This window comes from Mesoplodon mirus, assembly GCF_964341445.2.
Source record: "Mesoplodon mirus genome assembly, chromosome: 8".
Lineage (NCBI taxonomy): Eukaryota > Metazoa > Chordata > Mammalia > Artiodactyla > Ziphiidae > Mesoplodon > Mesoplodon mirus.
The window spans coordinates 33745490-33759056 of record NC_138984.1 but is presented as its reverse complement, the minus strand read 5'-3'; the positions used below and the strand labels follow the sequence as shown (position 1 = coordinate 33759056).

The following is a 13567-nucleotide window of genomic DNA, read 5'->3' as shown; positions in this document are numbered from 1 at the left end:
GCCACTCCCATGTTTTTACAAGACAAAATCTGTCTAAAATGTATATCTAATAAAGTAGTAAAGGGAAAACAGGTCATGGACAGGCAGTTTATAGCCTGAGAAGTGAGTATGTGGGCTACGGGTCCACCTTTAAAAATTTTTTTTTGTCTTGATAAGGAGCCTCTAAGGTTATTTTAGAACTAGTGTTACTGAGTTCTTGCCCATACTACAAGGACCTGTTTCTCCACTAGACAAAAATACGAATGGCTGGTCCAGTTTTGTCTCAAATAATGATCGTGAGGATAAAATAAGGCCCTTTGAAAACTATGGCACTTAAACTTCTAAGGCAGCAGCATCTTTCCAAGGTATCAGGGAACTGTGAAGTAGCTGATTAAAATAAATTCTTGATTACTTGAGATACAGGAGATGTAGCAGTAGCATTTGGTAACTGGACTTCATAGATACGATCTAAAACCGCATTCAAACCAGCAATTTTAATCCTTCTGAGATTTGGCTCTTTGTAGAGCTTAAAAAAAAAAAAAAGAGAGAGACAAGGCGTAAAATGCCAGTAAGATTAATTAAATTTCTTTTCCTTTGAGCCCTGTCCAAACGTTGACGGAATTAGGACAGAACACAAAGATCAAGCAAAAAAAGCTAGAAAGAGACGCACGTACACGGACTGTGCCAGTCAATATTGAGGTAAGGAAGTGAGTTTTGGGGGAAAGACCTCAGACTTCCCTGGGGACCGATTTGCTTCGGGACATTCCCTTTGGCAATATTCCAGAATCTGAGTCCCCAGGGCTCCCCCCAGTGGGAAGGGGAAGATGCGCGTGGCCAGGCGCGCGCGTACGCGTGTACACTCACGTGTACACTCACACGCGCGCGCGCACCCTACACATACACTCAGCCTGTTTCCTCCGCTCCTCCTCCCCCCGGGGGGCGGGTCTCTTTCTCTTTAAAGAGCAGAAGGTCTCCTCGCAAACCCAGGCTCTCTAAGGCCCCGGGGGCCCGGGACCCGAGCTGCTCGCAGCCAATGGGCGCGGTGGAGCGGCTCGAGCGCGGCTGACGCTGCACCAATGGGCGCTCGCGGGGGGCGGGGGCAGTGGAGGAGACACTATTGTTGATGAGGAGGAGCGGCAGCGGCGGCGGCGGCTGCACCACCTCGTTGCTGCCGGTCGCTGCCCGGGCGCCCCCCGCACCCCGGACTCCGGCTTCGTCACCCGGTCGCGGGGGCCTTCCATCCGGTCTCGAGAATCCTCCCCCTGCAACCCAACAACAACAAAACCCCACGTCTCGCCCAGTCACCGGGGAGGGGGGGGACCATGTCCCAGCGGGTGAGGCGCAATGGGTCCCCCACGCCGGCCGGCTCCCTCGGGGGCGGTACGGTCGCCACGGCCGGGGGATCCGGGAGCCGCCTGCAGCCCATGAGGGCGACGGTTCCGTTCCAGCTGAAGCAGCAGCAGCAGCAACATGGCAGCCCCACGCGGAGCAACGGCGGCGGCGGCGGCAACAACGGCGGCTGCTGTGGTGGCGCCTCAGGCCCCTCGGGCGGCGGCGGCAGCAGTGGGGCCCCGCGCACCGCCTCGCGCAGCACAAGCCCCACGCGGGGCGGCGGGAGTGCGGCCGCGCGCACCAGCCCCACGGTGGCCACGCAGACGGGCGCGTCCTCGACGTCCACGCGAGGCACCAGCCCCACGCGCGGCGCCGCGCCCGGGGCCCGCGGGAGCCCCCCACGGCCGCAGCCCCCGCCGCCGCTGCTGGGCACCGTGTCGTCGCCTTCCTCGTCGCCCACCCACCTGTGGACAGGCGAGGTGAGCGCGGCCCCACCCGCAGCCCGCGTCCGGCACCGGAGGAGGTCCCCGGAGCAGAGCCGAAGCTCCCCGGAGAGGAGGAGCCCGAGCGCCCCTCTTTGCAAAGCAGGTACGTGCTGGGGGCCGCGCGAAGAGGGGAAGGCGACGGCGGGAAGGGGTCCCGGGCGCGCGCCGCTACCGCGCAGGGACTGCGGCGCTGCCGCGGAGCTGGGGTGGCCGGGGGGCGGGGCCGGGGCGGGGCCCGGGAGGTGCGGCCCAGCCTTGTCCGGGCCATCCCCGCGCCCCCTGCGCCGCTCCCTCCCCGGCTGTCTCATTCATGCCTCAGTCGGCCCTGCGTTGGTGCCCGTCCCTGGAGGTGCAGCCGCTAACCTTGTGCTTGGCCTGATGTGTTAATGATAAACCTGGGTTTCTGGCCGCCCGCTGGTTACTGCTTACCCTCCCTTGGGGGTGAGGCTAAGAGTGGTTTGTCACTTCAGTGACATGGTTAATGTTAGTATAGCACATATCTGCTGCTAAGTATTTCTCTTTCACAGAACAGTTTCAGATTTGGGGGATTTGAGTGCACTAGCATAGCAGGTTTGGTTGGGTCCCTGAAGAGACATGAGGCTCGGAGCATGTTAGCATTTACTAAGATTTGCTAAGTGGGTAGCAAGAAGTGAGAAGTAAGTTAAGCAAGATTCCTTTCGGGGGTTTATGGGCTTTGTGTGAGGCTCTGGTGTATGTCTGTTACACTGATTTTGTGTTTAGGATGAAAACCTTTTTTTTTTTTTTAAAAAAAACAAGATCCAATATTTGTCTCCTTGTTATTATTTTAGGGACCTAAAAATTGTTTTCTCTAGACTTGGGAGCTTTTTGGGGGGAAAGTCCTGAATGGGGCTCTTGGGTTCCTTGGGAGTCATTCATAAAGAGGAACTCAAAAGAGAACTTCATATTGTGGAAATGGAAAGAAAAAATTTATCGTCTGATTGCCTTCCTGTTAGAATCCACTGAAAAGAGAAATGGGTGGTTTTTAGCTTACGTATTAATACTGCCAACGTATACCTTTGTCTTTCCCTGTCTTGGGAATTTCTGTTAGAATCTTTAGGCAGAATGGCTGGATATTTCAGGAAGCTTAGCACAGTACTTCCTAACCAAATAGAACAGATGAAGTGGTTTCAAGGGTTCATTAAAAAATGCAGGGAGTGGGATGAGTCTTTTCTACTGTTTATCAAAGATTTTAGACAATGGATGTTTTCTGGGGAGAGAATTGCCCTGAAGAATGATCTATAGTGTTTTCTGACTAGAACAAGAGTACTGTTTTAAACCTTCTGAAAATGCAAAATGCTTTTTTTAAACTTTGTTTAAAGAACCCCCTCTTCCTCAAATAATAGCTATTGCTTACTGAGCTCCTCCTTATGGTGGATGATTTACCTACAGGATCTCATTTTAACTCTCACAGGAGGTTGTGAGAGGTGAAGTAACAGGTGGTGGAGTGGATATTAGGTACTCCAAAACCATGTCTTTTACATTATATCAAGGAGGTAGCTTGATGTGTAGGATAGAACCTGGGAAATACATAACATACCAAAGTGACATATGTGTTTAGGTTTTGAAGCAACTCTTAGTGGTATCTGGTGGACATAATTGCTTCAGTTTGCCTTCAACCTTCTGCAGCTGACATTGTGTGGCAGGTGGAAGGGAAGGAGAGCTGCTGAAGTGGGCAGTTAAGATGGAGGAAGGAGGTGGTGACCCCAGTCTGATAACAGAATCTGGCTACCCTCTCAACTATTTGACCTTTAAAGAAGCAGCAACCTAATGAAAGCCGGGTTAAGTATTAGCAGTGTGTGGAGGAAGGTGCTCTTTTCTTCTCATTGCTAGAAGGGCTTTATTTGCCGGGATCTCAGGCTCCTCCTGTGCCCACTCTTCATGTTTTCCAAAGCTTCTTTCCCTCAGATCTGTCATTCCATACAGTATCATGCTGTAAAATTGACCCTTCTCATTAGCCCTCTCACTCCCCCCACCAAAAAAACCCCCAAAATAAAAACTCTTTTTTCTCCAGTGCAGCACTCTCACCTAGGTGTGAAAAGGGATACTGCCTGTTACTAAGTTATACTGAAGTGAATGTCTGATAGCCTCCTTCCCAGGAATGTGTTTTTGTTTCACTCTAGTGAACTTCCATGCAGAGTGGGACAAATATTTTCTGATTTTGTCTTCATAGCACAAACTAGACCATTTGCTGTTTTTCTCAGACTCAATCTGGAAGAAAAGGAGAATCTTTTAAATTATGAGACTCCCTTTTAAAAATTTAAAAACATTTTTTTCTTATTTTTTAATTGAAGTACAGTTGATTTACAAAGTTTCAGGTGTACAGCAGAGACCCCTTTTTAAATTTAAAACATTTTAAAAAATATTTATTTTAAGTATTTATTTTTGGCTGCGTTGGGTCTTCATTGCTGCACGCAGGCTTTCTCTAGTTGCGGTGAGCGGGGGCTACTCTTTGTTGCCGTGCATGGGCTTCTCATTGCGGTGGCTTCTCGTTGCGGAGCATGGGCTCTAGGCATGCGGGCTTCCGTAGTTGTGGCTCGCGGGCTCAGTAGTTGTGGCTCGTGGTCTCTAGAGCACAGGCTCAGTAGTTGTGGTGCATGGACTGAGTTGCTCCGCGGCATGTGGGATTTTCCTGGACCAGGCCTCGAACCTGTGTCCCCTGTATTGGCAGGCGGATTCTTAATCACTGCGCCACCAGGGAAGCTCCGAGACTCCCTTTTTGATTGAAGGAGATTACTGCCAGTTTGCAGCCTCAATGAAATGTAGACATGCTTATTGGTAGAGAGCAAGGGCCTACCTTATGAAGTAAACCTCATGTGGCTCAGATTCCAGGGTCCATCTGGATCAGGTTGTCAGCTTCTAGGTGTTTATAGGATGAATTGGATGCCCTAATCTTTGTTAGGAATCCAGTCCCCTATTTGAAGCTCTCAGGATCTTTAGGGGGGTGTCCCTATACAGTCAGCTCCCTACCCAGTTGCTTTATTTCCCCAGGGTTAAAGCTAATCATTAGCTAATAGAGAACTTCCTTCACTTGATTTATTACTTTTTGGAAGTAGTTTCAAGCCCAGTGAATATAAGTGGCGTTTAGAAATGTTAGTAAATAGAATAAAAGGTGGAGGAGGGCAATACATTTTATCTTCTGTGTGCTGGGTGCTTTACGTATGTTATATATTAAAATAGGATTATCATCCCATTTCGTAAAGGAGCACAGGGAGCCTGCCTAAGATTACATAGGTGGTAAAGGGCAGAGGGAGGGAGACGCAAGAGGGAAGAGGTATGGGAACATAGGTATATGTATAACTGATTCACTTTGTTATAAAGCAGGAACTAACACACCATTGTAAAGCAATTATACTCCAATAAAGATGTTAAAAAAAAAACAAACCCCAGAGTATTCAATATAAGGTAATCCAAGCACCCATTCGTGACAGGTATTTTAAACTTCCCACCTTCAGTGCCTGCCATCTCCACGGCAAAGTGGTTTGTTGTTAAGAACTGAGATATGCTTAGAAAAGGTAACTAGGCAACGGTGTTAACTGCAGATAAAATGGTGAAGAAGACAAAGAAGACAAAGTTTTTATGCCTTCCCTCCTTTTACCTGACTTTGTCTTACTCTATACAGTGTCAGATAGATATATTACAAATAGGTGGCATAAAGAGGATAGGAGCATAGGCTTTGGGTAGACATTCTGGGTTTTAATACCGTGTTCCACCACTTAGAAGCCATGTGATGTGGAGAAGCGATTAACTTTCTAACCCTTAACTTTCTCATTTGTAAGGTGATGATGATATTTACTTCATATGGTGCTAAGGATTAAATGAAAGAAAATTGAAAAATACTCAGCAGAGTACTTCAGTATAAAAGTTAGCTATTGTGTATCATACTAGTTTTGCTTTTAGTTTTAGTGGATGTAACATAAATTGCCAGTGTAGGCTTAGTTTTCATGGCTGTATGACATTTTGAGTTGCAAAGAACATCCAGAACTGTTTCTCAGAGTGTGTCTGTGCCTTATCTGTACCAGATTCACTCAGGGTCTTTGTTAAAAATGCAAGTTCCCAGACCCTACTCCAGACCTTGAAAGTACCCCCCGCCCCGACCCCTTTGATTTTGCTGAACTCTAAATTTGAAAAACAGTCACTAGAAGCACTGAAGGGAAATAGTTTGAAAACTCCTCATTAAAGAAAAGGGCATTAGTACAGTATGTATAAAAGTTATTTTTACAGTGTGGCTGGCCGATAGGTAGATAGCAAGTTGTGTTTTTGCTAATTTTCCCCTTACTCTGGATGTATTATGTTGTGTATGAATTTGGTTGTTTATTGAGGTGGGGGTGTGGCAAGAGCAACAACAAGAGATGGATTTCTCTGGACTAATAATCAGGAAGTAGAATAACAGAACTTCAAATTTGCAGCATCTTAGACTTCTGCTTTCTAGTACTTTGTGAAGTACACAACTTTAAGAATTAGGTGTTTCTCTAACATTTGAAGGATTGCTGGTAACTTCACACATTCAGGGGAATCCTTTTGGTTTATAATATTTATATTTTACAAACACTGAAGTTGAGGCAAGTAGAAACTTACTATTAATTTTGCGTCTTGGCTAGTAGAGTTTGTATTGAATTAAGTTCAATTCTGTAAGCTTTGATTGAAGAATGTAAAAGAGAGAACTCCAGAGACTCACAAACCAGCCATGTAAGATAGGTTCATAAGTATATAATATGAGTACTTTGGGCTCATAGAGAAGTGAGTAATTCTGTGGGGAGTGGGTATAGAAGTTCTGTCAGAGGAGATGGCTTTTGCTTTGGGTTGGAAAGAGAGGAACAGAACTTTACAGCTGGATCATAGAGGTATGAAAATATACATATCATATTAGGTCCTGTGTCTTAAAATGTAGAGTATAGGATGTTGGGGATAAAAGAGAGCAAGCAGTCGAGAAAGAGAGTAGAAAGGTAAGTTTTCAGAATGGCCTTGAATAGAATATATGAATGTATCCCATGATTAATACCTCTGGAGCCAGATTGTCAGAGTTCAAATCTTGGCATTACTGCTTACTTAGTAGTAGCTGTTTAACTTTAGGCAAATTCACTTCACCTGTAAAATGGGGATGCTGACTAATAGTACAGCTGACCCTTGAACAAAGCAGGTTTGAATTGCCCTGGTCCACTTATATGTGGATTTTTAAAAAATAAATAGTACTACAATATATATGATCCAAAGTTGGTTGAATCTGCACATGAGGAACTGTGGGACCAGACGGCTGAATCTAAAGTTATATGCGGATTTTCTACTATGCAGAGAGTCGGTGGCCTTAAACCCTCGTTGTTCAAGGGTCAACTATTAATATTTTACAATAGAGGATTGTTAGAAGGATAAAATCTTTGTAATCTCTTTGTGGGTGTAGGAAGGAATCTCTTGATATTAGCTATTTTCACATCATTTTTATCATCCTCTTCATCCAAGGGTTGAGACATTAAAAGTTAACTTGTTATATTAGTGGTATTTACATTCTTGGAATGCATAGTGTTGGTAAATATTTAGAATGAATAGGCTATGAATTTGACATGGAGAAGACTGTAGGATAGTAACTCACAACGGCATCGAGCACATGAATTTAAGTGCTATGGCAGTGGGAATGGCAAGGATAAAAGAGATTGAGGAGACTTGGATTCAGTACAGTAACCTGTTGGATGTAGGGACTGAGAAAGGAGGAGTTGAGGGTAGTAGTTGATTATCTTTTTTTTTTTTCGCGGTACGCGGGCCTCTCACTGTTGTGGCCTCTCCCATTGCGGAGCACAGGCTCCAGACGCGCAGGCTCAGCGGCCATGGCTCACGGGCCCAGCCGCTCCGCGGCATGTGGGATCTTCCCGGACCAGGGCACGAACCCGTGTCCCCTGCATCGGCAGGCAGACTCTCAACCACTGCATCACCAGGGAAGCCCCGATTATCTTAATTGAGATAGGCGACACAGTGAGGAATACTGGTTTGGGAAGAGAACAGTGAGTCCAGTTCTGGACATACTTAGTTTGTGCTCTCAGGACATCCAGATAATTTTCTAAATTGTGGCAAGATAGTTTTAGAACTTGGGGATACAGATTGGAGGCAGAAAATTGGCGCTCATTTATTTCGGCTCAGTAAACATTCGTTTAATCCATACTTTATGCTAAGCATTTGCACGTGGGCGATACTTGAAATGACTAATCACTAGGATGGATAAGATGATAGGAGAATGCTGAGGATACAACTCTGGGAGAAAACAAGCATTTTAAGAGTAGAAAGAAAAGTCAGTGAATAAGCCTGAGAATGTGGTGGTAGAATAGTGTTGAGAAAGCCAAAAGAAAGATTTGGATTTCAAGGAGGAGATGATAAAGATTTTCAGATTCTCTGAAGATAACAAGTATGCTGAGCCTGGAGAATAGACTTTGGAATTTGGCATTTCGGTTCTGTTGCTGACCTTTGAGTAGCATGTTGGGGGCACAAATCAGATTAAATTGGTGGGTGAGGAAGTAGAGGTAATGATTATAAATTACTCTTTTTTTAAGATTTTTTTTTGATGTGGATCATTTTTAAAGTCTTTATTGAATTTGTTACAATACTGCTTCTGTTTTATGTTTCGATTTTTTTGGCACGAGGCATGTGGGATCTTAGCTCCCCGACCAGGGATTGAACCCACACCCCCTGCACTGGAAGGCGAAGTCTTAACCACTGGACCGCCAGAGAGGTCCCTAAATTACTCTTATGGAGTATAAATTACCCATATGTCACTGTAAGGAAGGAATATGACAAAACAGGATGAAGAATTGAGCTAAGTTCATTTGTTTATAGGATGGGGAGAACTTCAGCATGTTTTATAGGTTTGGGGAAAAGATTCACAGGAGAATGAACGATTGCAGGTTCAAGAGAAGGAAATAATAGATGGAGCAAGGTCATGAAAAATGTGAGAGGCAGTGGAATCCAGCACATGGTGTAGTCAGGGAATCTCAGAAACGACTAAGGTCACTTCTTTCTCTGAGGATGGAGAGGAGGTAAGCGTGGGTTAAGATAACTCAGCAATAGACAAGAGGGGAATTGAGAAAGTAAGCTACTTCCATCTCCAAACTACTTGAAGAAATAGCATGTTTGTCAAATACTGTATTTTAAATTTTAAATTCTATTTTTATCAAAGAACATGTATATAATTTAAAATGTCATATGGCACTAAACTTATAATCAAATAAAGTGTTTCCCTGCCACATCTCTCTCCACTCCCACTTCTTGCCTCCTAGAGATAGCCACTTTCACCTCTTAGTGGTTTCCTCTGGTGTTGACCTACATATTTCTAAATAACATACTGATACTGATTTAGAATTTCCTTTTTAAAAATTAATTAATTAATTAATTTTTGGCTGTGTTGGGTCTTCGTTGCTGTGCGCAGGCTTTCTCTAGTTGCAGCGAGCAGGGGCTTCTCTTGTTGTGGAGCACGGGCTCTAGGCGTGTGGGCTTCAGTAGTTATGGCTCGCGGGCTCTAGAGCGCAGGCTCAGTAGTTGTAGCACACAGGCTGAGTTGCTCCACGGCATGTGGGATCTTCCCAGACCAGGGCTTGAACCTGTGTCCCCTGCATTGGCAGGTGGATTCTTAACCACTGCACCATCAGGGAAGCCCCTGCTTCAGGATTTCTTTTTTCAGTTTTATGTATTATATAATGACTTCCTACTTTGGAAAAATGTAGACTTAGATCCCTTATTGCCATCCTGTCCAATCCTTGCATTGTAGTTACAGCACTCTTGGTTAAGTTTTTGTTAATTGTGGTATGCTACAATTATATTCCTTTCTTTATAACTTAAGCTCCTTGAAATTGAAAAAGCTTTTTGTTTGCTTCATTTTCTATGTACCTAAGACTAATTCATCCCCAAACTTTCGATAACAAACTTTCTTTTAAGTATTTGAAACACATCAGGTATTTTGTCAGTTTTACTTTTTTGCTTGAAGATAGCCTTTCTGGAATCTTCTATCCTGCTATTCCAAACTGGCTCACATTGATTTCTAGGTCTGTAGCATAGCTATTGCCTTGGAGCTTCTCTGGGAACTCCTTCACCTCTCCTGTTTTGGACATCCTGATCTCTGGAACTTGTTTTACTGGAGTATAACCTCCAAAATTTTTTAAGACTTTGAACGTCTATATATATCTGTCTTTGCACTTGATGGTTTAACTGGGTATAGAATTCTAGGTTGAAAATAATTTTTCTACTGAAGGTTGAAAGGACTTCATCTTTTCGGTTCTAGAATTGCTTTGAGAAGTCTGATGCCATTCTGATTCTTAGTCCTTTGTATGTAATGTGTGTGTGTGTGTTTGTGTGTGGATGTTGTTTGTTTTATGGAAGCATTACCACCATTCTGAAATGATTGCCTTGGTGTAGGGTGCTTTTTTTTTCTGTTTTTATTTTTTCCCCATTCAGAGTGCTAGTTCCTCTGTGGAATTTTTCAATCTCGAGACTGTTTCTGGGAAATTTTCTTCTATCATTTCTCCTTTCTGTTATCTTTGTTTTATATTTTTGGAACCACTGCTATGTAGGACCTCTTGGATTGACCTACAGTTTTCTTATTTCTGTCCTAGTTTCCATCTCTGTATCTTTTTGTTTTTCTTTCTAGCAGATTTATTTTCTATCATTTTAATTGATTTTTAAATTTTAGCTGTAGTATTTTCATTTTTCAAGAGAACTTAATGTTACTTTTTCTTCTCAGTATCTTCTAAATTATTCCTTGTCTTGTCAGTGTCTTCTCAAAATATTTATAAAAGGTATAAATACCCTCAAAGTTTTCTCTTGCCTTCTGCATTATCCTCAGAGCCCTTTTTGTCTTGAGCTTTGTCTTTCATGTTGGAACCTTTCCTTAGTTTTCTGTTAATAATTAAATAAGACACAAAATTGCTGATTAGGTTTTCAGTCTGTCTGGGTCAGGCTGGTAGACTGGAGGATCTTAAAGTAGAACGATGATGCTGGGTCTCTCAAATGTAGTTGTTTTCCCTTCTCTTGGGCCAGGTTCCCCTGGGTAGAGTCCTACAATATCAGGCCTGAGGATATGTCTTGTGTCCTGAAATACAAAGCCTGTCTAGTTAGTCTCTCTCACGAAGTTTCTCCCAATCTTTTTGCTCTGGAGAAACCCTTGGAATGATTTCCGTTTCTCAGGGAACCCCTGCGTTAGTGATCAGTAAGTTGAGATATGATAAAGTAATAGTGCTGTTCTGAGTACAGACTGATTTTTTTGTGGATCGTTTTATTTGGCCAATTTATATACGCTTATTCATTTTGTATAGTTTTCACCTCTACCCTTCTTGGACAAAAACATAGTTAAGCTTAGCTTACCTTTCTTGAAATTAATTCCTTTTCGTAGATTTTCTTCTATAACTCATAAGGCAACCACAGTATGTTGTGATTAAATAATTGGCTTAAGCCAAATGGGATTTAACTTTTCTAAAGGTAGGCTCAGTAGATTTAATTTAAATAAAGTTAGTAAAGTTATTTTTTTACAGTGTGAAAATTTATTGGCAAGGTTGTACAGTAAAGCTACTAAAGAGATAAGCCATTGTTTAAGAGTTTGAAAAATTTCCTTGAGTAACTTGCCATGTCTCAAATATAGGTTTAGCAGAATTATTGTGCACATGTGTTGATTTCTTGACCTCATTGGTACTCTGTACATAAAAATTGATATATAAGAAATTTATCTCTTTAAGGTAAAACGTGTTCTTGGGTTGTGTGTGTGTGTTTTCTGTACCTATAGTCAGTTCTGAGTTGAACTTGAAATGAGCACACCCACATTTCGTTTTCAAATGAAATGAAACCTTTCTTTCCTAGCTCTTGATGTTTGTTAAACAAAAAGTTTGTTTATTCATATAAGAAGTTGAAAATGCAGCAAGTTATTCATTGCTTTCCTGTGAATGACAGGATACTTTTCTTTCCACAGAAATCTGGGACTTGTATCAGGGCAGATCAGGAAATCTTAATTTGAGTTTATAATTGGACTACATTTAGACTGGTACCACTTAGACATCTGCTTTCAAAACTTTGTTGAAACCTCTTTTCTGCTGTTGCCTCCTTTCCTGTCTGTTGTCCTTGTGAGTTACACGTTTTTATTCCTTCAGTATTATTTTAAATTTATTTATTTTTGGCTGTGTTGGGTCTTCGTTGCTGTGCGCGGGCTTTGTCTAGTTGCGGTGAGTGAGGGCTACTCTTCATTGCGGTGCGCAGGCTTCTCGTTGCGGTGGCTTCTCTTGTTGCGGAGCACAGGCTCTAGGCGCGCGGGCTTCAGTAGCTGTGGCATGCGGGCTCAGTAGTTGTGGCTCGCGGGCTCTAGAGCACAGGCTCAGAGCTGTGGCACACGGGCTTAGTTGCTCCACAGCATGTGGGATCTTCCCGGACCAGGGCTTGAACCCGTGTCCCCTGCATTGGCAGGCGGATTCTTAACCACTGTGCCACCAGGGAAGCCCCAGTATTATTTTAATAGGAAGTCTTTGCTACTGTTTCTTATAAAGCTAGCATGCAGTCAAGGTGAAATTATCTATAGTTTATTCCAAAACAAAAATCTATATAGCATTTTTAATTGACCTATGCTTCTTTATGAGCTAGTGTAAAATTCTTTTGCAAGTAAATTTAAATTTTGGGGGGAGTTCTTGCCTCCAAGGGGCTGATTCTGGAATTGTATGCTTTACAGTTTACTTACCAGCATGTATTCCTCTTTCTTTCCTTCCCCTCTTTTCCTCCCCTTCCCCTGCCTCCCTTTCTTCCTGCCCTCCCTCCCTCTCTCCCTCTTTCTTTCTTCCTTTTCCTTCCTTCCTTCCTTTTCTTTTCTTTCTTTCTTCCCTTCCTCCTTTCCTTCTTTCTTTTCTTTCTTCCGCCCTTCCTCCTTTCTTTCTCTTTCTTTCTTTCTTTCTTTCTTTCTTTCCTTCCTTCCTTCCTTCCTTCCTTTCTTTCTTTCTTTTTCTTTCTTTTCTTTCCATGCAGGTAATATATGCACATGATAAAAATTATAAGTGGTAAAAGAAAATACAATATGCACTCTCCCCCTACTTGCCTTAAATTCGTTCTTCTCAGAGAAATCCAGTTACCTGTTTCTTTTGCATTATTTCACATTTATTCTATGTGCATACAAATGTATGCATATGTGACTTTACATATAGGTATATTATGGACCATATGTTATTTCATCAGGCTTCTGTTTTGTTATTTAGATCATTTCCAGTCTTTTGCTGTTAAATGGTCCTGTGTTGAACATTCTTATTTATACTTCTTTGTGCAATTATAAATGAGCTTATCTGTAGGATAAATTCTTAGAAATGAATTTCTTGGTCAAAGATGTACATTTTTCTTTCTATTGTAAAATATATTTCAGGAGTTGATATCAGTTCAGACTTTAATTCCAAGATCCTGTTTCTTTTTTCCTGTCTTCTTTTGGATTACTTTTTATATTTCATTTTATCTCTACTATTAGTTGTCAGTTACACCTTTTTTCATTATACTCTTGGTGGTTGTGCTACAGCAGCGCTTTCCAAAAGAACTTCCTGCAGTGATGGAAATGTCCTGTATCTGTGTTATCTAATAGTTCATGTTAGAACCTTATATTAATATACTTCCATTTCCCACCTCCCATCTTTTGTGCTGTTGTCCACTATTTTGCTTTTCTGTTATAAATTCCACAGTGCATTGTTACTCTTTTTACTTTAGATGGTTAATTATCTTTTAAAGCAATTAAGAATAAGAAAAACATCTTTTAGCTTTATTCTCAT

General features: G+C 42.7%; 1 protein-coding gene across 2 annotated transcripts in view; it reads left to right on the top strand.

The window, feature by feature from the left end:
* Positions 1 to 1150: 1150 nt before the first annotated feature.
* Positions 1151 to 13567, top strand: part of FAM117B (family with sequence similarity 117 member B) — an 81950-nt gene continuing 69533 nt past the window's right edge. For both annotated transcript variants that reach the window (XR_014294857.1, XM_082630487.1), the window contains exon 1: positions 1151 to 1899. Coding sequence is in view for 1 of the 2 variants with exons in the window: in XM_082630487.1 (XP_082486613.1) it covers positions 1302 to 1899 (598 nt within the window). In the remaining variant the exon portion in view is untranslated. The remainder of the gene's footprint in view (positions 1900 to 13567) is intronic.